Below are 27,646 nucleotides of genomic sequence, written 5' to 3'. Positions count from 1 at the left end.
GTTGACGTGCTTCAGATCTCATATTCATGTAGGTATTTAATGATCCAAACATAATGGTCCTATATAGTATAATTACTTATATGAAGGCTCAACTTCATATGTAATCTTTTTTAAAAGATGCTTCAGTGGAAACCTTGCTTTGGTTCTAACAATGAATAAGCTCTTTAACAGTGAAAATGTTTTGGAGGAATTGGAGAATATTGACCATGGATCCTGAGCACAGCTGACAATCAAAGAATATTATTCTTTCTTGACAGACTCCTTGCTTCTTCCTCCTTCCCAGTATAACCAATACAAGGAGAACAGGTAGAGTGCAAGACAAACCATCAAATCATAGTGATAGAGCGTTGCAGCAAACACAAGAAAGAAAAAGAAATAAAAGATTTTGTAACCAATATGTTTTAAACCTGGAGATTCATTAGGCAGCATATGTCCTTCACTTTTCTGGTCAGAAATATCTGCAGAATTAGAAACATTCTGCTTTTCATTCTGTGAGTCATCAAGCCAATTTCGTATTTTCTCCTCAGTTATTAAATGGTCAGAATCAGAGCCCTTCCTGCCAAGTTCTTTGGTAGGCTCACTAATTGAAATTTCTGGCCTCAATGACTTCTCTTGTTTGAATTCTGCTTGATGGAAACATTGACCTATATTCTTCCCTCTTTCTTCCCTAGAAATGGCCATGTCTGAAGTGGAAGGTACTTCTTTTCTTCCAGCTTCAGAAGAGAGGTTTTTGTTAATACATGTCATTTCATTTGGTAGACTTAAATCACATCCTGACTCAGCAAAAACCTTTTCAATTACTTTGAAATCAGAGTGAATATATGGATGGCCCATGTCTCCTGCCACAGTGAACCCTTCAGAAGATGCCACTGAAGAGCTTTTATAGTGGTAACTGGGCATAGCGTTTGTACCAGAGGGTGACATTTTTGTTTCAGCTTTAGCATGCAGATAGGAAGGTGTTCCAAGGTAGCTTTCTTCCCTATAGAGCTCTTCCACTTCCTCACCATATAGGTGTTTTTGGGTGCTCAAGGAACATTTAGATACTTCTTCTGAATATAAACCCTGCCCCAAGCCATCTTTCTTTCCCATAGCAGAAGCCTTTATGGCTTCTCCTACAGGTAGAATATTGCCAATGTCTGATTTTGCTTTGGCACGTTTTTCCCTGCTATTGCATACAGACATCATTTCTCTTTGCAGTGTTTCATGTACGCGTGCATTATAAGTATCTAAAACTGATTCCTTTTCAAATTCGGTGTCATATAATACACCCACTGTGTTGAGTTGACAAAGAGCATAATGTGAACCATCATTTCTCCCTTCATGTGTATCAAACGCTGTTTCCTTTTCCTCTGTGGGCCTGTCACTTAGTACGGTCTCTTGAGGTAGCTTAGCAATTACTGCTTTTTCACTGGCAGACATTTTTTCTGGAGCACTTTCTGATGTTGTTTTAATTATATAAGCTGTACCTGCCTCTGCTTTCCCTGTAATACCATGCTCAGAGACAGGAGACTTTTCACAACTCTCTGTCTCTTGGCAGGTAAACAGCTCTTCTGTGTAAGCCGTACTCTGAGACCTCGCATCACCCCCCGCTTCCCACCGAACCCCACTATCTGCTTTTTTCCACACCTGTCCTGTGGCATTTGCTTCACTTTCCTTCCCTATAAGTCTTACATTATTTCTGTTGTCTGACTTTCCTCTGTCTTTTAACCTTGTGAATCCTCTTTGTTCCTGAATGTCTTCAGCTCTGCTCTCATCCCCCAGGGAGCAGGCCCTGGGATCTGCTTGCTTAGGCCCGGGTGCATGCCTGTTGTCTTCAGCAGACAGGGATGATGTGTTGAAGGTTTTAGTAGAATGTTTTCTGTGTGATTTGAAAAACTTGGGTGCTTCTTCCTCCCCGATTAGTGCTAAGTCTGCTACTTCAATGACTTTCTTCTCCTTCTCTGTATCAGTGCTATAGTTCTTTTCTGACATTTCACCAGCTCCTTTTGTGTGTGTGTATTGGCTTTTTGTGGAATCTATTGAGCCATCAGCATTTGCAAAAGTGTCGGCATATAAATCTCCTTTTAAATGTACCCGAACTTTGCTTTCAATCATCTTGATTTTTCCTTCATTTTTGTCAGTGGCTGACAACAATGAATCCAGAGTTTGGTGAGTCGTTTGCGGCGCCTGGTGCTCTGGAGCTGGATTAGCATTGCCATCCAGCGTTTCTGTTATGCACGTATTTAATTGCAGGGATTCATCATGCACTGAAGAAATGGTTTCTGGTCTCATTTCACAGGTCTCTTTTGAGGTATCAGCAGCATCCTCACTGATGAATAACCTCTCCATCATCTTACTTCCTGAGGCACTATCTGTTTCACCTCTTGAAATATCTGTGTGGCTTTCTCCTTGTCGGCTTGAGATAGTAGCCACAGTATCGATAGCCTCATTCTGCTTTGCTCCAGGAAAATATTTTGCTGATGAAAGGGTATCACTGGTACCAGTATGATCCCAAGACTGCTTTCTGCTGTTTGCTGAGCCAGCAGTGACTTCCTTTCCTAATGGCTGACTATTACAATCTCTTATGGAATAGTTAGCATTATCTTTTAATTCTTTTCCTATCTCTTGTGAAGTATTTTCAGATGAGGAACCGATAGGCACAGGGTGCCTCAGCAAGTCACTGCTTCTTTCTCTACTGGTTAGCTTTTTCTCCAATCTTTCAGTTTCACTTGGAAAATTAACTGGTTCTGTTGTGTCTAAATTCCTTTCATCTCTGGTAGAGGTACCTTTAGCTCCTGTGAAGTGCTGATTTAGCTGAAACAATAGAATAGAAAAGAATGATCAAAAAGCGCTTTACAAAAATATGCCAAATGAATGAGGCAGGATTTTGTTATTGAAAGTTTTGTTTTCAGTAACAAAGCTTTTATGGAAACGTGTTCCAAACCATTTGCAAAATTTGCATTGTATGTATTTTTTAACATAGGTAATGAGCTTTATAGTGGTGTTGAAAGGAGCAGGAAATAAAATAGAATTCAGAACCCTCTCTCTTTATTCATGAGTTCAGTAAGCTGCTAGTGCATTTTATACAAATTAAATCTGAAGAGAATTTTCCCTTAAAGGGAAGTTAATTCATTCTCTGCACATTCAGTTCTAGGTTTGGGGAGAGAGAGGCATTGGAGGGGGGAGGACTGGCGCTTAAATGAGGGCATTGATACAGTACATCAAAGCCTGGTAATGTACAGTATTGTCCAGTAAAACAAAGACATATTTCACACTGACAAATACTGTAAGGATTATCTTTGCTTCATTTCTCTCAGGGACCATTTTATAGGCTTCAACCAGTCTGTTTTTAGACAATCTAGTAAGACATGAGTTGGAAATGAGATTAGCAAAGTAAAAGGCCAGAAACTAATCACTCTCCCTCCCAGCTTCCAAATACCATATTGTATTATTCAGTTATGCCTGCTTGTCATTACACTCTCTTCTCACTTTAGCATAGTCACAGTGATAGCACTAGCTGATCAATTAGAGGCTAGCTTCTTGGGCACCCCTTTATGCATTTGCACTTGCTGTAGATACCCCCATTACAGTTTCTCTTATTAATATGTTTTCTGCAAAGCCTCTGCAAACTATTAATAGCAAAACGTCACTCAAAGAAAAGTGAGGGAGCTAATGTCTCTGCAAATTCTGTTTTAATGACCCTCTGCCAACCGGTGCTCAAGTGTATTTGAGTTCTTCGGTGATGCCAACTGTCAGGATTTAACAGTGAGATGCCTGTGTTTTTTTCCCCTCCTCATAACTGACATTTGCATGATCTCAATAATTATATGCAAATCTTACGATTTCCCCTTCTTCTCACATAAGGCTCATGTTACTTGTCAACTGCACAGCTGTCTTGTGAGCCAATGCCTGTGCGTTTCAAAGATTTGGTTGTATTTCCATCTATTATAAGCCTTCATTGTTTAATTCATTAAAGAGCGCATAGTGCAAATTAACATCTAAATTATAGCTCCCCCTTCATTTATTGTACAGACAATCCTGGCAATTGATAAACAAACGGTTATATTTGATCCTGCTTTCTGTAACAGAGTGGACTGAGAACAACAAGGGATTTTAGAGGTCCTCCTTTTTTATGTTTCATCATAAAAGAAAAAGAGAGAGAGAGATAGACAGAGAGACAGAGAGAGAGAGACTGACTTTCAGGCAGTGAAATGTCCCACAATAGGCAACAATTTGGAACTTTTTTTTTTTGAGAAAAGGCAAGAAAAATATATTCATATAAGGCAAATTTATTCTCTATATATCAATAAGGAAAAGAAGAAAAAAAAAAAGAAAAAGAAAAAAAGAATGGTTCTCATCTTCCTCTCCTGATTCAACATTCACATTTTCACAGGTGATAGCTATTATAATCTATGATTATGAATCTATGCACCCAAATGATATGAGCTGAGAACAGACACTGAGAATAATAGGTTGCTGTATGTGTCTCATTTATTGGCATTTTTTTCTTTCATACTGAAAAATGCAAGCCAAACCACACACATGCACACACACAAATCCAAATAGATTGAATGCTCACTGAGTGTGAAATTTATTATAACAAATGTAATGCCAAATACTGACATAGAAAAATCTGTTATATAAAATATATATCTATATGTATGTATTTTGTTCATATAGCGCATTACATAGGTATCTGTTGAAAAAAAATAAAAGGCTAACAGTACCATAAATAAAAGAATTATACCAAATATAAAGCACTTGTGTAAGAATATACCCATCCTAGATACTAGGATGAGAGATCTTTGAAATATTAGTCGTCTAATTCCTTCAAACTGTCACTTAGAGCCTCTGGTAAAGAAGTAAAAGGGAGAAGTCATTAATTTAAGACCAGAAAAAGTTGATGCACTATGCTGAAATCAAAGCACCTTCTATTGTTGAATCAGTTAGAGATTCAATGAAAGTACAGACCAAGGCTTTACATTTGTAAATTAGTACATCAGTCAGCTCTGTTAAAAGGGGGCATTTCACCAGCTTTGAAGAGTAAATGGATTCATATCATTTAAAACTGTAGATATAATTGTATAACACTTACCAGCAACTCTAATTCTTTTTCATCATCTTCATGATCACCCTGGTTGTATTCTGCATTTTTATCTTTTATATTTTCATTAGGTGGATCAGTCTCTTTGTCTTCTGCTTGTGAATAAACAATCTCTGGGATGCTTTTGTCTGAAGAGTTAACAAAAACATACTTGAATAATTTCCATGGGATTGTTTGTTACAGTATGTTTTTAATTAACAAGGGCAGTAAGGAAAACTAATTAAACCAGGTGTTGTACCTGAAGTTCTTGAATTATTCCATATGTCATCATCAGACGTTGCCAATATTTCTTCTTTGCTGTTAAACAAAAATAAACTTATTGTGTTATTCTGTAAAAAAAAAAAAAAAAAAATTTTTTTAAATGTTCTAATTCCTCTTAGACTCAGCTATAAAGACAGATGGTTAATTACACAACATTTTAAAAGCAGTTTGAAATTCTGAAGATAACTGCTTTATCAAATGTAGCTTTTTTGAATGACCCAATATTAAGTCTTGGTCAAAGAAAGAATTGGCCAAGAAAATGAAAATGTGATGACCTTCAGATTACATTGCAAAGCTGATGGGTTTTCCCAGGCCTTTTCTGAGAAAGCAGCACAAAGGTGATTAGATGGGTCAGTGACAAGAGAGAGTAACTTTGAGGTCAGACAAGGGTCTGGAAGGATGTATGTGCTTAGGAGATTGGGCCTCTCTCTTGCTTATATTTTTCAAATATTTGTATACAGAGATTTCTGGAAAAAAGTTATCTTTTTTTACCTGAAATAAATCAAAAGATTCTCACTGCATGCATGCAGTATAAATCCTGTTGCTAAGCTATGGCTGGCCGATAGGAATGAATTCTGCTTCCCTGCAGCTGGTGCAATTTTTGCTGTTGCTTTTCTGGCTGTGAAAACAAAGGCCAGGTCCAATACAACAAACACCTACAGAAAGATGTTGAGTGTCTGCTGTCTTCATCGGTATCAATGCAATGAAAGTGATAGCAGTTGGAGTTGTGTGCTTATAGGGATGTAACCTTTAGTATAATGGGGGGAAAATCTAAAAAGAATGTCACTTATGTAAAATGTAAATTATTATATCACTCTTAATGCTTTCTTTATGAGGTAGATTTTTTTTTTCCTGTAGGTCTTAATTTATACATTTTTCAACCAGCCGTCCACCTGTGTTACTGAAAATTACTTTCTAATTTTCAAATATTAATCTTTTCCCTTTCTATTTTATTCCAGGTTCTTTCATTCAAATTGATATAACATTAACTCTGCCACCTAAAATGCTTAATTCAGAAGGAGGTTTCTAAATTTGTACTTCATTAAAAGAACCTAGACATCGGCTGTCACCAACTTTTTAAAATACAGCCTTTCCAAGGATTGCCAGGCAAAAGCAGACAGAACATCCTTCCAGCTTAGCATCTGATCTCTGATACTGGCCATGATCGGGTACTTCATGGAAAGATGTAAAGTTCTTGTAGAAAAAGACATGGGATAAACTGCATTGCCCTATTAAATATCCTCTTGGGTTTTTGTTGTTAGAGGTTGTCCTTGAGACACAAGATTTAACACTCTTTCAACAGTTCTTTTTCACCATTAGTTGTGGTAATGCTGAATATTCTTGATATGCATATGAATGTCATGTCATTTTTGAGTTCTGCTAAATGCATAGCCTCCGCAAATATCTCATTCTCCTACTCACACCAAGTTGTACTTTCCTCTGCCAACAGTTGCTATAATCAGAATAATCTGCATTTCTTCCTGAAAAGGCTGGCAGAGCAAGGCCTTTATTTTCAGGAAATCTGCGGGTTTTTTTAAGGTAAACTATCACTCTTTAATATTTATTCATCTTTTTATTTTTATTTTTATTTTTATTTTTGTGATATTCAAATGCTTCTCTTAGTGTTACACCTAGTCCCCAGTTTCATTCTGCCTCTTTGCATCTTTTTCAGCCACCTGTCTCCATAAGCCTAGACAAGTAAGTTGTGGGTTGACTATGAGATAGATTCATACAAGAGCTTAGGTACAAATCTAGGTATCTACAAAAGCAAAATTAGGAGCCAAAACTCTGTATAACGCATGAGCTGAGTTAGTCACACAAAAATAATGATCCTGAACCACATAGACATGAAAAAAAAGGTTTTCAAAGTCTTTATTTGAATACAACTGGCCTCATGCAGCTTTCAGCTACGTAGACATAACTCTCAGGAAGCAGGGATGGCATCTTTTTCTGCTAGAAAGGGCCCTCACTTGCTCCTTAAAGACATGGAGTTTGGCCCACTCTTGTTCTTCAAGAAGCACTCCCACAAGAAGGGATTCCCCTATCTGATGTAATAGTCTACTGGCAGCTGGAGCTTACATACAAGATGCAGTGGCACATTCGGCTTCTATCACAGCCTGAGGAGATTAAAAACACTGCACACACATCCAAAATCCAAACTGCCAGGGTGTAGACCTTTTTGTGAGAAACTGGACGTCAGATTTGCCAACTGCTCTTGAAGCTGGATGTACTATCCTGACTCGTTACCTTATTTCTCATTACATGGAAAAAAAAAAAAAATCTGGATTGTATTCCTAGCCTCCTGCATTCCTTTTCCATTAATATGTTTGGTTTCTGTGTTTCTGGTGTCACAAAATTTTTTTGTGTAAATATAGACACAGTCTTTGAATAAGGTTGTTAAAAAGGAACACCTCTTTTCTGAACATTTAAATGTATAAGAATAAAGCTGCTTTAAGCTGTATGCTTATAGACATATGCCAGAATGGGTTTTATCTCATCTAGCCTTAGTTTTCTAAACACCTGTGTTCAGGCAAATGTGTACTTTACCCATATCATCACTGATGAGAGACCAACACTTCTGAGGAGAGATTCTTTCCCTCTGTCTTGGACATCACCAGTGAGATTGTGAGAAATAAAGTTGTGTTTTTGCAAAAGAAGGTGCTTTTGCAATGTAAAATTCCACTAACCTTGCATATTCAAAAGTGATTGTGCAGGCATGACAGTAGCATAGCAGTGGGGAGTATGTTAAGAAGATAAGGAGAAGGTCCCACTGTCCCAAAATAAGGAGGATAGCTAAGAAAAACAGGATGAGCAGTGCAAAATCAGTAAATACAAAAATCACAAGCCCTGTAGTCACGAGAGAAGAAGGAAGAAAAGAAGAAAAGGAGAAAATAATATTTGGTCAAATAAAATTGTACATATATGGTATGGGTGTTGAGTATGTTGTGAACCTATAGTACTCAGTCAATGAGGAAATGGGAGAAATCAGGTGTTGGGCAATAGGAATATAAGGTTATGATAAACTTTTACCATGCGCTCCTGCTTGCAGGACGCTTGCCATTGCAGTTATGAATAAAATTCTTCTAAAATACTTCTGCTTCACAGAAGACCCTGTCTGAAAAAATTATTGAGATTTTTCTCACAAGATAAAAAGAAATATCCTTTGAAGGAGCTTTTCTGCCTCTGGAAAAGACTGCAGTGACTGCCTTAGACTGGAACCATATGTTTTAGGTAACAAAAATTAGCTGAAGTGAATCCCACAGTGTGACTTCAAATTCAAACTGGAACATAGCTAATGAGTTTTAGCAGCTGGACTGTACCATACCACATGTGACCTGAGCAACCCAGTTTTTCTTCTGTTGTGACTAGTGCTGTGTTTGTCCTTAACTCTTATTCTGGTAGCATATAGAGCCCTGGTTCACAAGTTTCTTTTCATAGCTGCAACAAAGGTTATAAATATCAACAATAATACAGCCTTACAGCCTGGATCCACAGCAAAAGACAAGAGCGCACCACTTCAGGACTTCTAACATGACTTGTTTCACCTGCTTGTTGCACTGAATTTTATAAATTATATGTAAGTCTGTAGCCCATAATTTGTACACCACTGTCCTGCCAATGCCTGGCTGAAAGGAAATGCAGTGGAGGAAATTCAGTATTTTCCTTATTTTACTTCTAGATCAGAAATATTTATCTTCAGGTAATTATCCTAGTGGGAAATCTGAAATTATCCGAAATTGAGGATGTTAACACTACTGTCTTTGAGGATCACAATGTACATAAAACAATAGCAATTTAACAGCACTTCTTTAATCTAAGAAATTGTATGAAGATGTTGAGTCTATAGGTTGGTATAATCACAGAACAATCTCAGAAATACAAGTGCAACTTAAAGAGAGAAATATTTCCCCAAAGTCCATAAATATTAGCCACTTTAACAAGCAGTGACAGTTAGATGGGATAAAATCTCTACTACCAAATACTTAATTATTTGACAATAATATGGAACATATTTGTCTAGTTACAGTTTTTTCTCTGTAGTTTTTGAAAAGCACCTAGATCACAATTAGAATTCCATGAGCAGATGTTTTTTTCTTAATTGTTATAATTCATCTTTTATTTTCTAAGTTAATTATTTCACTGTGGTTTGGGAGGATCTAAATGTATGTACATTGTGTATTGAGAGACACAACATTTGTGTTCAGTTTTAAAATCTTTTTATTTTTAAGTGAAACCAGATATTCTGATAAAAAATCAGGCTAGAAAAAATAATGATATCAGCCAGTGCAGTTCCCCTCCAAAATAAATACCTTTGTACCTGTAGAAGCTCAGTTGTTTTTTCTCCTTCGGGTGAATGGAATACATCTTCATAAAGTATATCAGGAACTTAAGAATTTCTACCAGCTTCAAAAAATACTTATGCTCATATGATCCATTCTTGATGGAACTACCATTCACTTGGACTGAGTGATAAAAAGAAAGCAGGAATGAGAATAGGTTATCACTATAATTTCACATTTAGAGAGAACAAATGAAAAAATCAAGGACTAGTTAGTAGAACTGAGAGGACTGAAAAAGTGATGGACATTATGAAAAGTTGATGAACATTATATGGAGTTCAGAAGTCTCAAAGTTGCTCTGTTTGCATCCCAAACAAACAAAAAGATAAACTTGAGCCATAAAGATGATCACCTAAAGATGTGAAGATTAGGTAGAGAATGTATGAGTGAATAGGAAAAAAAAAAAAAAAAAAAAAGTTAATAAAAAGTATTGTTTTGACTTCAGAAAGTGTTGGGATACAGTAGGATACATCAAGGCTTTGGAATTGACCTTTTTGAGTCAAATAGGATTTTTTTTTAGAAGTAAGTTTTGATTAAGATTTCAGAATCTATGTACAACTCTCCAATCAAAAGACTGAAAATGTTCTACCCCACTGCTGCTAATGGGGCAGAACCTCATTCAGAAGAACATGATGATTAGGGTATAATTGATGGGAACACGGACTTAGAAAACTATATTATTTAATTCAGTCTGTGAGCAGAACTTGTTTAAATATGTTCCAATTAAGAGAAGCAGGTAATCTCCAACCCCAAATATTGACAGACCCAAAAGAGGAAAAAAAAAAAAAAAAAAAAAAAAAAAAAAAAGAGAAGTTGAAATTCTCTGCTATTCAAATCCATCAGATTGGTACTGATACTATTGTAACAGTATTGGAAGACTAGGAAAAGTAGTAGCTATATCAAAGAAAAAGGAGAGAAGTAGTGTCTGGGCAACTATAGACCCAGGTATCTCCAAAAAGTTTTCACAATAGACTTAGAATAAAACTAAAAAGGAGAGAATAAATACAGAGAAACGGCAAATGACATAAAAATGCCAGACTCACCTGATAATATCTGTCTTTGATAAGATTACTGTATTTCCCTTGTCTAAAAATCAGTTATCTGATCTATCTGGACTTCATTAAAGCATTTGTTATGCAGCCACCTGGGAAATTTATTAATTAAACTGGAGAGGAGGGAGATCAGAGCAGGAGCTCAGAGGTGGGAGAGAGGCTTGATGCCAAGCAGGGCCCTGCAAGACAGGCTGTGCTGACAGACATCACCCTGGAATTTGAGAGGACCGGCCGTGTGATCACTCAGTCATTTTATTACAGACCACGGCACAAAAGTCAAAGTTAAATTAAATCTGTGGCAGATAGGAAGTTGGGAGACATCACCAACGCAGGAGAGGATTGAAAGAAATGGGTGGCCTGGAGGATAAGAATAATAGATAAGGGACGCAATTCAAAATTATAAAGTGCTGGGTTATATATTTAGGGACTAGAAACAGTTTCTGCTACAAAATGAGGGTTCACAAATTGGAAGAAACAGACAAATAAGAAAAATCTGAGATTGTTTTTGTCAGACAACATTTCCAAGCCAACATTTCTAACTGTGAGCTGGCTGTGACAACACAGTGAGCAGGGTTCTGCAGTAATATGTCAGAGAGTAATATGTCCCAGTAACGAAAGATTTCCAGGAAATGCTCATGTCCAAGCACCAGGCACTAGTAAGAACTCCTTACCAGTTCAAGAATTTCAAGAAAGATTATTTCAGACTGGAACAGATGCAGAAGAGAACTACAAGAAGACAAGCGGGATGAAAATCATAACCAAGGAGGCAAACAGTATTTCTATTTTTAGTTTAGCAAAATATAGAAAAGAGAGGAGAAATAAATGTCCTCTATTTAAATAGCAGAGAGGTGAATACTGAGAGGGCAAAAAAGATATTAAACAACAAGACTGTTAATATATTAATAGAAAGAGTTGCCAAGAACATTTGTTGTGGAAACTTAAAAGATTTGTAAGCATTAGAAAAGCATATCCTGGACCAATTTTTCAGTGCAAGTACCAGATGCAAGCAATTGAGAAGGTAGGAAACAACTGAAGGTAGGAAGCAATTGAGTGGTAAGGAAACACACTTTTGTGAATGGGCTTGTACAACATGTTTCCCAGGGGATAAGACTTCATGGTCCCCTAGTCCCAGTCCAGCTCTATATTATGCACTCCTTCATAGCTATATGCCCTGAGAGTTAGTGCTCATTTCATCAGAACAGCAGGTGCTTTGGTCTGGGCTACATTAGGATTGGGCCTATAGCCAGGAGCTACTAATCTCTTCATAATGGGTGGAGTTGTTATAGCTTGTCATGGTTTTAATTCACACAAATATTTGGCAGAAATTGTGTCTGTATGTTTGTATAACCTGCCACACAGTTTGCATTGTTCTGTGTTACATCCATTTATGTTGTACCTTTACACTTAAATTACAAGATATTTATTTTACAGAATATGAAAGAAAACTAACATTGTCAGAATATAGAGTATGGAAAGATAAAATGTTACCTGTCAATTTCTTTAAATTAATGTAACAATAAAAAATTTATACTATCTTATATTTAAATGTGGAAATATTTTATTCAGTCTGAAATTTAAGGAGGTATGGTGATGTTAAGATATTTAAAATTATATTTCTCAAATAATCAGTTATATATAAGAGAGAAAAATTGGGGATATTATTTTATTTTAAAAGCCAGATAAGATTAGACCATCACAGAATCTTTCATGCTTCTGGATTTTACTTCAAGGCGTACTCATCAAAATGATCCTTCTGAAGCAGAGCTGAAGCTAAAATAAGAGGACTTGGCAAGACTTAAAAGTTAACTATACAGTAATTCTGTTTTAATATCAGGTCTAATTTCTAAACCTAAGAGAAGCCTAATGTACTATCTATATTCAATGCAATTTGTCCTTTTATATCTAGCCAGGCTTGCTAAAGATTTATTCCACTGTGATGTAAACAACATATGAGATTCTTGAAAAGAAGTAGTTAAATGTGTAATATTTTATTGAGAACCAGAAGAGGAAAAAGCAAATCCATGAAAGTAAGTGGTTAGGTTTGAGATGTCATTGGAGACCAACAGTGATCCTGCAGAACTGTAATCCCTCAGAGCTAAAGAGAAGAGGAAGGATTGAGGAGGGATGGTCTCTTGGTTTGGCTTGGTTTGTGTTGTATTAGAAGCAGAATGAAGTAGAAAATGAAATAGCCACATTTGTATTAAAAAAAAAAAAAAGAGAGCAATGAAAAATATTTTTAAAATTTTATGTGTGTATGGAAAGCATAAAGACTGCAAGATGCTTGAAGGAGTTAGGTTAAAATAGTAGTTCTGAGTTTCTTCACATCAGGATTTTTCACATGTAATTCTCAGCATCAGTTGTATCATAGGCAATGTCATTCAAAACCCACAAGCTCATAACAAAAACAAATTTCTAAAGAAGAATTAATTTGGGAAAGAAGTAGGAAGACTAAGTATGCATGAAGTTCTTAACAGAGCTTTAATATTCTATAAATTTGTTTGTATGACACAGTAGAGTAAAAATTCTCTCTCTTTTTTTTTTTTTTTTTTTTAACTGATATAAACCCTGTAAACTTTTGGCTTACTGGACAATTACCTTTAAAACCTTACTCTATTATTGGCCTTAAAATACCAGTGCAACAGAGGAGAAAATAATAACAAAACCAAATCATGCCAAGAAGAAAATGCTTTATTTGTAAGTAAAAACATAAGCTTGATTCTAGTCTCTTTATGGTGAGACTACCACTGAAGGTACATTCCAACCACCCTTTGGGATCTAGATGAAAATCATGTCCTGGCCTGTCTGTCTATGTACAACTTGTGAAAGGGTTTTAAGATCCACCAAGAATCTCAGTATGTGGATCTCTGAAGTGTGCACTTTCAAGTGGTGGGATCTCCATAATTATTTCAGTTCTATTTCCCTCACTGACTATATGAAGCAAGTATTTAATGAGTAAAGATAAACTCATTCCTTGTCTCCATAAGGCTCAGTCCAAAATTCACCACAGGGACAAGTCTCCTACTGCTTAAGATTCATGACCGTGTTATCAATTGTTGAAGTTACAGTCTTATAATACAACCTCTCGAGGATTTCTTATCACATGTTTCCAACATCCTATAAATACTAGTCCCAAGCTCTGGTGCTGCCAGAGAATTCACAGCATAGCTCAAGAAGGGGAGGCACCACCTTGGCTTGAAGCCACCTTTGTGCTCCCTGGGGCCTGGCTTCACTGTGCCTAAGCAAAAGCCGAGGCTGTCAGATGGCATGGAGATGACAGGGAGGCTGAGGATTACCTTCCCATGCCTGTTGCTACACCAGTGTAAGAGGGTATTTACCTTATTTCTACTCTAGAGAATTTCTAACCCAGGAGGCTGTGCCTGTTGGAGATCTGCCAAACAGCCTTTCCATAGCACAGTGCTTCACCTGTTATTTCCAGGCACCTGAAAGTCCAGAGACCAAAAAATGCCTGCAGCAGAGCTGCATGCAGCAGGGTATCCTCATGTGCAACAACCTCTCTGTGGTGGAGAGGAGTCCTGAAGTGCTCTGCTTCCAAGGAGCAGACAATACCATGCCTGGTAGCTGCACCTGGCAGTGCTGGCCACATTGGAACCAGCCAGGCTGGTGGGCAGCAGGACCTGGCCTCATTCTCCAGCTCTGCCTGCAAGTTGTACCTACCCAGGACTTGAGCTCCCTGCAGCTAAACAGAAAGAGTCTTGATAAAGCTAAGGAGATAAATCATTGTTATTGCAGGAACTGGTGCTTATATCTCGTTTGTTTACCTGAACATTTTGTCTAAATGAAGGCAGAATATTATTTTTATGAACGGTATGCTCTCATTTGGAATTGACACTAATGAATGCAAGGCCCTTTCCCCCTCTTGTTTGTACCATCAAATTAATTAGCTCTATTGTGACATCAGTATTTTTCTCAAGCAGTTCAAGGCTTGAGCATTTTCCTTTCTTTTTCTAAAGGGCATCTTCAGTGCCCTTTATCTACCATAAGAATCATGCATCACTTGTATTTTTCACAACTAATGCTGTTTATTATAAAAACTGATTGTGATGTGAAGATTGTTATACTGTGTGGCAAATTGCCCAAACAATTACTGTAAATGCACGAGCCATAAACTGTACTGCCAAGGACACTGGTAGGTTAGCTCCTATAAAAGAAACAATTAGAGTCTGAGGTGAAAATAATAGAGATGAGATGACAGTTATTGAAAAGGCAGAACATCCAGTTTAATGTTGTAAATATAGGTTTGTGGATTACACTGATGGTTTTAAAGTGTTCATGGCTTATTGAATGGAATAGAATATTACATACTTTAGAATGGGACCATAATTATTATTCCTTTTTAATTGTGATGTCTGATGCATTTGTGAGTAGTTGTTGAGAACATCCTCACATTATACTGATCCTAGTTCTAAATTATCATCCTGCTCCAAGGGTTTTCTCTCTCTCTTATTTTTTTTTTTTTTTCCACTTTTTTAGCATTTTGTTGTTCGGGGTCTGTTCTGAACAGAGTATTTTCTCTTGAGGAACTTAGAGTGCTTAGAGGGTTACAGCAATAATTATTTCAGTTTCAGCCTACACACTTCACTGCTTTAAATCATCATTAGAAGTTTCATCCCTCAGCAACTCCTGCTGAGACTGTCTCAAACTCCTAAAAACCATTAGATAAGAATAGCTTATCTTTGTAACATTTTGTATATAAAGGTATTGATAAGAATTTGCTAGAAATTAAGGGAATATATTTTTCCTGAGGAATCATCTAAATACAGAATAAGACTTTTTTTTTTTCTTTTTCCTATGATTACTAAAGAATTTCAATCATTCAAGCAAGATTCGCATCAAATAAAGATTAGGGTGCAGTAAAAAAGATGTGCACTGTATAAGAAGACACATTGCAATAGACATTGGTAAATATTAAGAAAATATAAGAAAAGAAACATTACTACCTGAGAAAATTAAAGGGTCCTCTGCTTTTTTAAGAGAGGACATAGGGATAAAATTCAAATATTGTTCCCTATGGAGAGTGATAGCCAACTGGACAATTATGATTGACCAAGAAGGCAGAAAACCTGGGCATGCACAATCAAAACTGGACAGAGTGTCTGTCTTTGGTTTGTGAGGAGAGGACAAAGTGAGCAGCAGAACAAAGACAGCAAACAGCAAAAGGCAGTCAGTGTCAACACTGCAGCATATATGATCTCTGAAGTACCAAATCCATTAGTAGGGGAAAAAAAATCAGTTAAAGTGGCTCTGAAAGAAAGTTGCAAGAGACTAAGTGCTCAGCTGTACCACCTTTCAGGGAAATGTTCTAAGTAATTTTAAGGCTTTTACTTATTGTTAAGAAGGGCTGATCTTAATGGTTGTGCTCAACTTAGGAGCATCACAGCCATGTCATATAGTGATCAAATGATACTGAAGCTCAGCTAACACTATTTCTTATTTCTGGTCTTTTAGTTCACTCTCCTAACACACATCTGAATTTCTACTTACACGACTACTCTACTTAAAAATATGGCTGCTTCCTACCTAAGAGTTTTCAGCTTCAGGTGATTCCACATTGTAGAGATGCTATGTGTGCTGGAGCCACAAAGTTTCTATTTCATGTCAGTGCAATGTGCATGTGCCACCTGTGGCAGTACCATTGCTTTTTATTTGTGTTTACATTTTTTAAAAAAGCATTTGAAAAACAGAAGCACAACAAGAAAATAATTTAAACAATGTGGAAAATGATTGTTTAAAGTACATTGTTAGATTCTAAATAATTGAGACCACACAGAAAAAGTTACAGAAATTAAAGCAAAAACTGGAAGAAAAAAAAAAAAAAAAAAGAAAAAAAAAAAAAAAAAAGTATGAACAGACATAAATGAATGGCCATGTGAACATTAAGTGGAAATTACTGAATAGTTTTTAAAAAATATTATGCTGTTACCAGTGATCCTATTAGAATGAAGCTGTATGTAAAATCAGAACCTTTATTACAAATCTAGACGGCATTGATTTTCTTATATGACCTTCAACTACCAGAAGAGTTAGAGAAGGCTCCATCTAGTCCTTAGTAAATAGGTGTCACCAAACAAATGGGACTGACACTAATTAGCTCCCTTGTTGATAGTCAGGACACAGAGGATAGAGGCATGGAGACAGTGACCCGCTCATCATTAGAGTGGTAGATGAGGATATTTGCACACTGGCACAACAATGAAGACCAGCACAAGAAACTACCATTTTGAAACTATGCTGTGAACAGAAGACTGCATTATCAGGAGTGTCAGTTTAGCAACTTTCACAAGCAGTTTGCACAAAAATAGAGTCTAAAAGAACCTCTATTTAAGTGTTTGAAATCTGAGAAAGAGAATATTAACTTGTTTTATTCCCCTACCTGGAAAATACAGGAAATACCTGTTAGTTTGGGTCATCTCAAGACCCAAAAAAAGGGCTGAAACCAGAAAAGAGCAAAAGCTGGGCCTGCAAAAGGACAAATAAAAGACTGTCAGTAGTTTCTAAACAAGGAGAAATTCGAAAGGAAGTTTGGAAAGTGGAGTGGAAAAAGATGCTAAGAATAAGCAGTATATAGTATGATGATTAATAGTATCGAGGGGAACAATTGATCAAGAGAGCAGCTGTGAGGGAATTTGAGTGTTTTTTTTCTGAAAAGATAATTCCCAGCAGGGTTCAGGCAATGTTTGTAATAAACCTATTTTTATTAAGATTATTGGATTGGTGCTATCCAGGGGATTATATTTTCCAATTACTAATATTTTCATTTTTCAGTCCTAGTTTATGATTGAAGCAGGGACATAGGTGGCACAGAACAAAATGCATTGGCCTGGTTTGGGATGAGAATAATCACTGCCTCAAAGCAAACAGAGTCCCAAGAAATTAGTCTTTATTTTCTAGCTCATTAAAAAAGACCTTGAGTTTTAATGCCAAAACATTCATACATTTATTTATTTTTTTTAATACAGATGCATATCTGTCTTTTTGAAGATTTTAGTGCCTGTGTGCCTGAAATGGGAGCACAATCCAATTTGATGCCAGGTTCTAACCTTTAACATAGCCTTGTCTATCCCCAAATCTCATTATTACAGATACGAAGAACACACACATGCAAAGAAAAAAAAAAAAAAAAGAAAAAAAAAAATCAGAAGTCTCAAATTAATCCAAAACTATGAACTATGAACTAAGTAACTATGAAAAGGCACATTGCAACTTTTGTCAGGCTTTCTTATAGCCCTGTCATGATATTGTGGTACATTATTATGATATCTACATAAAAATGTTGAAAAGGAAATGGGTCAGAAGTCTTGTTACATCACTGTTTTGTGCATAGAAGTGTTAGAAAGCTGCTAAAGTCCCTTGACAGATTGGGCTAGCTACTTCAGCAACAAGTTTTTTAGGGAAAGATTCCCTTGGAAAAGGCTAGAAGATCTATCAAAAACTCCATTGTGAATTAGTGGTGCAACACCTTACTGCTGGGGTGCCTGTCTCCAGGAGTCAAGTTTCCTAAGGACTAAGCTCAGTCTGAGGTCAGAGGAGAACTTTGGTTGCTATTTTTTCTGGAAGGGACATGGTCAAATATCAAAATGATGTTGTAGAAAGGAGTTGGGGGTGGAGGGTTTTTGTCCTTCTCTTGCTTTTTTCTCCCACTGTTTTAAAAGACATAGGGAGAGAAAAGCAAGTACCATCAACTGGTCTTGCAGTTCTTCCAAACTGGACCTATTTTGGGTACATCTGAGAAGAAAAAGTCCTTAGGCTCTGTGGCACTTGGTCTTTCCCTGGAACTCAGCTGCTCAGCTGGAGGAAAAAAAAAAAAAAAAAAAAAAAAAAAAAAAAAGGAACAGTCCTCTACCAGCATGTCAGGGGACAGTCATTTCCTAGAGGCTGACTGCAGTATGCTGAGGCACGTACACAGGAAGATGACAGATGCCTCAGAGATAGACAGATGGCAGTCAGGTGAGACTAAAGCACAGATACCAGAAGAACAGAATGGGTGACCACAAAAATCCCTAGGCAGTCATTCTCAAGAGAGAACAGATCTAGTCTAAAATTTGGAAAACACTTCTAAACTCAGCAAATATCTTAATAGTTTGAGATTTCCAAGTGTTATCACCATGAGAAGAGACATTTATAACTTTTCCCCCATACACGATCTTATTCTTACATAGCCAGAAGGTCATTTTGTGATACATATCAATATTTCTCACATGGTTTGTCAATGTTCAAAATGGTTGCACATGTGCAAAATGATTTAGCAATTTGAACACTTTGTATATTTCTATGAATATTTCTATGAAGAAAATCTAATCAAAAAAAAAACCCTCAGGGATACTGGTGCAAGTTTACTGCAGTAACTGGGGAGAGAGAAAGACTGACAAACTCCACAGCTATCACAACATGAAAGGCTTGAACATCTTATACTACTAGGAGCCATAAATGTTATTGCAGGAACAACTACTACTTGTCAATGAAAAATTTAAAGGCAAATTCACTTGGTGCACCCAAGTGCAAGATAAGAAAAAAACTACCAGCTTTACCTAGTTCACATGGACTCCTAACAGTAGCACTACATTCAGTTGCATATTTCAGTGCTCTTCAGTGCTCTTTAGAGCTGTTATTAGTAACCAGCAGTAATAAATCTTTGGGTTTAGTGTCAGAGTATCAGCTGGCTCTACAGATCAGGAGAAGGAGAGCAGAGAGACAGCCAGAAAACCAAGCCCCCCATTATGCCTTGGCATATCAACTAATATTTTTGTGTGTGTCACTGAAGGCCTAGGGATCAAATAACCACTTCTAACATATTCCCTCAGTGTTTAAAAGGTCTTAGCTCTTCCTTTGCCATGAGGTAGGGACTTCATTTAGGTTAAAAAGTATTTGTTTGGACATATTTTTCTATTTTATGTAACTGAGAAAATAAACCATCAACAGTTTATGTTAACAATATGATAGACAATCGGTTCTCTGGAGTTACAGTGTCAGTGAGTCAATTGCTTCAATTTTCAGAGCTGCAGAGCTGTGGCTGGATCATAGCTTAAAGTTCCTAATCAGAATAAACAGCTCAGATGACATAGTGAATACATGGATTAAAAATGCCTCTAGTGCTCTCAGTTAATGTCTCACTGACTTTAAGCATCTTTTCAGGACTAACATTTAGCCAAGTCAAGATGAATGTAATAGAAAATATTTTTATAAATTAACATTTATAAATTGCAATAACTGGACAGTGGACAGGAGACAGAATATTGAAATATTCCTTACTAGCTCGGGTCAATTTGCTAAACAGGTATCTAACTAAACAAAAGAGTCATTAAACAATAGAATACAGGAGCAATGCATTTTTATTTGTCCAAAGGTATGTCACAAGTATGGTTAGCAACTGTCTATTTGATATGTGCATGCCATTTTCATCCATAAATTCCACCTGTTTTTTTGGCATTTCTGTGATAGCTTTCAAAACCTTATGCCATTAGCTTAGATGTCTATCCTTAGGGTCTTTAAGATATTTCATATTTAAAATGCTAAGAGTGTCTGGATTTTTGAAATATTGTGATTAGACAAATAGGAAAAAAAAGAAAGAAAAAAAAATTAAACCACTGATTGTAGTACCTGTCCAAGTAGGGTTGTTCCCTGCAGAATATTTTTAAGTGGTTTATCTTAGCTTATTTTAATTGACTTTGGAGAGTAAGGCTATAGCAATTTCCTTAGAAGATAACTACCATCACTATTAAGAAACAGTTCCTAACATTCAACCTTAGTTCCACAGCTTGTTTTTACCTCACTTGTCTGAAAATTATATTTTAGACCACCTTAAATTGTCTCACCAGTAAACACACTCTTGAAGTACCTGGAGAAGTGTTATTTGGATGGCTACCTACTTCAACTGTCAAAGACTGGCATTGACCAGGAGGCAGGAGAAGGGCTGGGAATACCAGATTAGAGTCAGCAGCAGGGGAGTGCTGCTTTTAGCTGGCTCCCTGTGAATGGATAGGTTCTGTAGCAGCTGCTCTGCTGGTAAAAACAGTGACTGCAATCACTTGCTAATAATAGCAATAAACTTTAGTCAAATCCCATATCTGTATGCTGATCAAGGTGTAACTTGTGACTTGAGATGCCAGAAACAACCTTGAGATTAAATGATAGTACACAAAGAAGACGTATGTTTTAACACCTTTTCAGCTCTCCTTTTCCCTTTCTGATTATGATGTGAAATAATCAAAAGAACAAGGATTAAAAGGGAATATAATTTAAATGTCATATTTTAAATGGACCATCTGGGAATAATACAGTTTTTCCTCCTAGCAAAGTATATGCAAAACTAAACATCTTCCTCAGAAGTCCTCATTTTTTAAATGGTTTGTGGGAAAGACCAAGAGGAGGTGATGCAGAACTGCATTTATCAGCACAACTAGGCTTAGGTTTGCGATCCACCTGTGGAAGACTGAGCACGCTGCAGTCCTGCCAGGATGTACCACAGAATCACATAACTACTGAAGTTGGAAAGGACCTCTGGAGGTCATCTGGTCCACCACTCCTTCTCAGTCAGTGCCACCTAGAGCAGGTTGCCCAGAACAGCCTGTGAAGATCTCCAAGGATGGAGACTCCACAACCTCTCTGGACAACCTGTACAGTGCTCAGTCACCCACAGAGGAAAGAAGTTCTTCCTCACGCTCAGAGAGAACATTCTGTGTTCCAGTTTGTGCCCATCGCCTGTTCTTTCACTGGGCACTACTGAAAAGAGTATGGCTCCATTCTCTTTGCTTTCTACTTTCAGATAATTATACACACAGATAAGATCCCCCTGAGCCAACTCTTCTTCAGGATGAACCAGCCTCTCCCAGCCTTTCCTTATTGGGAGAAATGTCCCAATCCCTTTATCGTCTTCATAGCCCTTCTTTGGTCTCTTCAGTATGTTCATGTCATTCTTGTACTGGGGAGACCAGAGCTGGACACAGGTGTGTCCTCACTAGTGCTGAGTAAAGGGAAGGAACGTCTCCCTCAACCTGTTGGCTATACTTTGCTTAACACAGCCCACGACACCATTGGCTTTCTTTGTGGCAAGGGGACATTTTTGGTTCACGTGTCTTCAGCAACGTATTTCCTTTGCCTTCCATCAGAAAGTGGATGAGGCTGGAGATGAAGACAGGAAAGTACTCATGCACAGAAGAAATTAACTGACAATTACTATTATTATTACTAAGTAATATTATCATTACTATTATTCTATTTCACAATTACTATTATTATATATTTAATCTGATGAAAATTAGCATTGGTGACCTGCAGACCATATTTTTTTTAATCTCTTCCTTCTCATCACACATTTTACATAGAGCAGCTCTTGTATGAGACATCACCTATTTTGTGTTCTAAGGAGGCATCATGGAGGGAAATAAATCGATGTACTACCATTCAAAGAAAAGTATGTCCAGCAATTACCAGAGAAACACAGGACCAACATCATTTCAGAGTGATACATTTGTGGGCTTAGGGAGTTAAGAGTGGGATAACTAACAGTTATGACAAACATATTAGCTTCCCTTTCCTTGTCAGAGGACAGGAGTCCGAATACATTTTAGCCTTTTGAGAAACATTTCTCATTCTTATCAGACATTTTCCTCGTGTTGCTGTTCCAATTGCTCTCTTGACAGATGGCAAATCAGGACCAAGCACAGAAATAAGGTGCAGCCTCACCAGTGACTGGCCACAGGGGGGGGAAAGGTTTGCAGGTCGTTATCACTGCGCCGTGCACCATGATCTACGGGATTTTGCCTCATGCAACACACAACCAGTCCCTGTCTCATCAGACCGATGCAGGAGCCTGGGGTCCACAACAAAATCACGTGGTCCAAACCTGAGGACCAGGAGAAATTTGTGTTCAGAATCATTATCCATGTCCCAAAATCAAAAGTCAAACAAAAAGAGGAAAAACTGGAGCTGATACAATTCAATTATGTTTTTCTTGATGTTGATGTGTTTGTATATATGATAGAAATGAGGACTGTTTTCTGACAGAAGCTCTCTCTCTTTTTTTTTTTTTTCTTTTTCCAGTGGCAACCTTCATATTTTTAGGAGCCAATTTTTCCCTCAAATATATGAGTTAAATGCACACTTCCAGATTGACTAAAAGATAAAGTAATTAATTCAGACACTATTGTTTCAAACTATACTTTGTTTCTATGAATCTTCAAGTTTTTTGAAAAACAACAAAAATTATTAAAATTTATATTGGAGAGAATTTTTGCATGGAGAAATACAGTTGGAAGCAAATATTTTATGAAAGTTTGGGAGAAGACTATTTTTTCTTGTCTAGGCATAGAAGCAAAAGCATATAAAACATGGAATGAATAGGCATGTGGTTTTGATCATCTAAATCTAGATAGTTTTCAACATTAATTATTCTATGCAGCTTTGCCTTTTGCTACCATTTTTTTCAGGTGTGATTTTTGAGGGTTGAGTCCATTTTGATTTTATTTTTTCATAATGATGTCAGAAGCCATCTCATTGGCCTTATTCACACAACTTTGTCCTGGTTCATATTCTTAAGGGTAACATGATACAGTCATATTGTGTTTCCTCAGTAACTTCCTCTGAAAGTGCATATTATTCCTTTCACTTAACTAACGCAAATAATCCTCACTAATGACATTTAATGAGCCACACAAGTATGCCCTAGAGTGGATCAGACTATGTGCTTAAAAAACATAATTCTTTAACAGTCCTATTTTTTAACTGAAAAGGTAAATTGCACATTTAAGAGAAAGTATAAATACCTTTAAGCCAAGATTTAAAAATTAAAATGATAACAGGTTTCTCAATTTGAACTAGGGGCTTAAATAAATGCCCTTTTTAAATATCATTGTATTTAGGTTATTATAAAGGAATCATCAATTTAAGACGTCCAGTTTGTAGACATAGATAACAATATTACTTACCTGTGTGATCCATAGGTAAAATTGTTACTAATTCTCTGTATATCTGTTTGCATTGCTGCAGTTTCTAGGACAACCTAGTTATGGTCCAGGACCCCACTTTGCTAAATACTCTATATACATGCAGCACAGCACATATACACTCTGTAGAGTTTATAATTTGAGCATGAAACAAGAGGAGAAAGAGAGAAAAAGGGGGGAAGGGGGGAGGTCTTTTTGAGGAGAGCAAGGAAAGACAGCACTGCTCAACATGATATGAAGTAGTCACAGCACATCATCAGCCTCACTTTGCCAATTTTGGGGGGTTTGTTTTTCTTGCAATTTTTTATAGACATCAAAGCAAAGGAGTTTTAATGAGGGTCTGAAGGAGAATAATGAGGTACTTTTGCAGATGTCTGCAGGGTGTTCCTCCTCACTCAAAGGGGCAACATGTACAAAGACACTTTGAAAAACAAGTGAGCAATGGAGGTTGGCATCTTAGTTCTTTTGAAACGAAAGGCCCTGATGCTGACCTCATTTACACTGGTGAAAGCTGTAACTCCTGTGAAGTCAATGAAGTCCCTGTAGCATAAAATTGGTCCTGGATTACAATCTGCCAGCACTGGTTTTCAGAAGCCATAGAGACCACTGAAACTGTATTCCAGAAATATTTATAACACATTTTTTTCATTTAATGTAAGGACTCTTTACGTCCTTCTGCCACTAAAAAGTGTCTTGAAAGTGCATGTAGGTAACTGCCAAAAACGTGTATGCGATCTTAATGTAAACAAAAACCTGATCACTTTGTTTTTAATGTCAGAAATTGTTGTGTGTACATCTGCATACATGAACAAATAGGTATGTGTGTGCATACATATGTATGCTTACATATGTATATATATACACATTTATGTGTGCACACAGACACACACATATATACATATATGCATTCTGGTACGTACTGTTATGGAAGGATACAACTTTCCATCTCTGATAAGGGACAAGGTAATTTGATGTTAGGAAGTAGACGTTATCTTCTTTCAGTTTTTTAGTATATGTTTGTGGCTGAGATATCTATAATATATTCAGCATATACATGCAAAAGAGCATTCCCCAGATTAAATGTTTCTACAGTTTATACTAACACTAGATATATCACTTCAGGGTTTTCAGGGAATTACACTGGTTTTTGTCACTTAACATCAACTGCCCAATTGTATCTAAATTTACAGGTCAGTCCCAAACACAGCTGGAAGCCCAGGGTTCCCTAAATTAAGACTCAGCTCTCCATATCCATCTCCTCCTTGTAGGCTACCTGAACTCAGCCTGAAATCACACTGCCTGCATATGCCTGTGCTATCTGATATCAAGGCCCTTCTACAGAATACCTCAGGCTTTCTTATTTACCCAGAATGAGTCATGTGACACTTCTTGAAGGACAGATACAACGTACAGAACCAGGCACAAATGTCAGGATCTGACCACACAGCAGGTAAATGCGTTAAACCTTCTGCTCTTACGTACAAGAACATTCCCTGTGGAAGCACCAGGTCTGGCCCAAAAGACCCTTGCCAGGAGAGCTCTCTGGACTGTCTATGAACTGGACCTTGGGTTATCCCTGGGGCCTGCTCTTACACCATGTTTGTGGCGCAGGCACTAAGTTGTATTTCACACATCCCCTCACAGGACTCATGCACTTATTGCTGCCAGATGCTCTCAACTACAGGAGAAGACAGAACAGAGAGGCTCTGCTATGGGAAGCCTTGGAGGATTCCCTTCTCATTAAGCTCCAGCCACTGCCACAGGTTTGTTCCCACTTCTCCACCAGTTCTGTTCAGTGGAAGAGTGTAGGCAGTTAAAACCTGGGAAATCAAAGAGCACCATCTTACTTGGCAAGAAAACAGGAAGTAAAAAATCAAGATGAATTCAGTTCAGGGATTTAAGTATTGCAGAGGATGCTGCAGGTAAAATATAGATTCGGTTCTGCAGAATTTCTATGGATTTAGAGGAAGTTTACTAAACAAAACCTGAGAATTAGATTTACACAGGTAACATTGTTTTACTTACAGAAACAAAGGGAGTTAAAAACAGAGTAGGAAGCTAAAAGTTACTGTTCCTGCTTCTCTCTTCATATGGGGTTAAGCTGTAAGTTAACTACTGTCACTTTATAATCAACAGAATACTTGGCTATGTTTAATCAGAACAATGTATATTGAATACATTGTATTGTTTTTATTATGTTACCAATTCTGCCTTATAAATCATTATTAATTTCACCAGTTGTGAAAACATCAAACAATGGTAGGGAGAAGGATTTGTTACTCTAAGATGCACCTTGCAGAACAGCCCAGCCAATCGCAGAAAAGTTTGTACCAGCTATTCTAATTGCAACAGGACCCTTCCCTGAGTTACCAGCTTCCTGACTGTTGCCATTCCTGTTTTAGTAGCTGCACGTAGAGAATGAAATATGAAATAAATTATGTGAAAATCCAGGATTTTCTTTTTCTTTTTAATTCTTGTTGACTTACCAAGGGACTGAATGTGAAATGCTTTAACCATACAGCTACTTCAGTCTAGAGCAAAGTAGGCTCACCAGACTACTGATGTCAGCTCAGTTTATATGCTACAGAGATCAAAATCAGTACACAGCACATAATTTGTAGACCCTCACATTACTTTTCATATAAGAGGCATGCATGTCATATATTAAAACTATGATGTTTGATTCCAACCAACTGTTTGCAGAAAACTACTGTCTGATATATGCAAGAGCTTTATTGAAAGTAAGTTTTGGTCTGATTTATTACATAAACAATAACAATCAACATGGGAATCTTGGCTTCAGCAAGTTAGAAAGTTAGAATTAACCAGCTATTTCGTAAGTTAACAAAAGGGAAGATGAAACCTCACCTGCTTGGTGTTGTCTTTAAGCAGCCTTTAAGATGTCTATCAGTAGTTTCTCTGTGTGGTTTATTATCCAGCTTGGACACATTTTCTTTCTTGTGACAAATCAGAGTGTAGTTTTTGTCATCGTTGTTTGCCCAGAAAGTACCAATCGATGTCTCATATCGTATACAGAACTCCACTTTGGCTCCATCTCTCTGATAAGGAGGCACTAAAGAAATCTTAAAGCAGAACTGGTCAGTTTCACTGCCACAAGAATTAGGCATGAATTCTGCTAAGATATCGTAATAACTGACCCAGTCATCCAGTGTCATTCGAACATATACCTGCTTTTCAAAAGATACATTGAGGACTCTTATAATACCGTTCATACAGGTAATTCCAGGCAGGAACACAATTGACTCCAGCAGTACTTTCTGCTCTCGCACTTTTTGCAAAAGTTCTTCTTGGGAAGCAGGTAATGTAAACAGCTGAGATAAAAAAAATTCCTCCTGAGGGAACACTTCATCTTCTAAGTCATTATTTTGTGCTGGATTTGGAACTTCCCATGTATCAAACTCTTTAACAGACACAAGATCAAACCCAAATGCATCAGCAAATGAAACTTTTCTTGCAATGGTGGTGGGGGTATCTGCCTCCTCTTCCTCTGAAGAAGCAGAATTCCGCCTTCGGGGAAGTGGAGAGAAACGATGTTTAATGTCAGGTTTAACATCTTCATCTTCAGAAGAGAAATCATTCACAGTAGGGACTTCTAATAAGTTAGCCTTGCTAACCCTACTAGGTCCTTCAAAAGACTCCATTGGGCTCTCTGATATAAACTGAAAGAGAACTGTACAACTAGTAACAGCTGATATTTGAGACACTGTGATTTAAAACAAGGATTAATGTTACAGTTGACATTGCAAAAGGGAGTCAGGCCTATTAATAGATGCTATGGTGTGTTAGCTATGTTTGTCTGTTCTCCATCTGATAGTATTAGGAGTTATAATTTCAATGATACATTTCAAATATTGCATTCCCTATTTTTATGTGGCTCTGTGTGCTATGAAGAAAAATAATACTTAAAATCTAACTGGACAAACAGCTATC

General features: G+C 37.1%; 1 protein-coding gene across 1 annotated transcript; it reads right to left on the bottom strand.

The window, feature by feature from the left end:
- Positions 1–240: 240 nt before the first annotated feature.
- Positions 241–27,357, bottom strand: PPP1R3A (protein phosphatase 1 regulatory subunit 3A). The gene is made up of 4 exons (XM_032208277.1): positions 26,564–27,357; positions 5,322–5,380; positions 5,075–5,211; positions 241–2,793 (listed from the first exon to the last, which is right to left on the bottom strand). The coding sequence occupies exons 1-4, from the start codon at positions 27,355–27,357 to the stop codon at positions 241–243; spliced, it is 3,543 nt and encodes a 1,180-aa protein (XP_032064168.1).
- Positions 27,358–27,646: the final 289 nt, after the last annotated feature.

The sequence above is a fragment of the Aythya fuligula genome, chromosome 1 (assembly GCF_009819795.1).
Source record: "Aythya fuligula isolate bAytFul2 chromosome 1, bAytFul2.pri, whole genome shotgun sequence".
NCBI classification, from domain to species: domain Eukaryota; kingdom Metazoa; phylum Chordata; class Aves; order Anseriformes; family Anatidae; genus Aythya; species Aythya fuligula.
The sequence above is the reverse complement of the archived record's forward strand: the minus strand, read 5'-3'. Positions and strand labels throughout refer to the sequence as shown.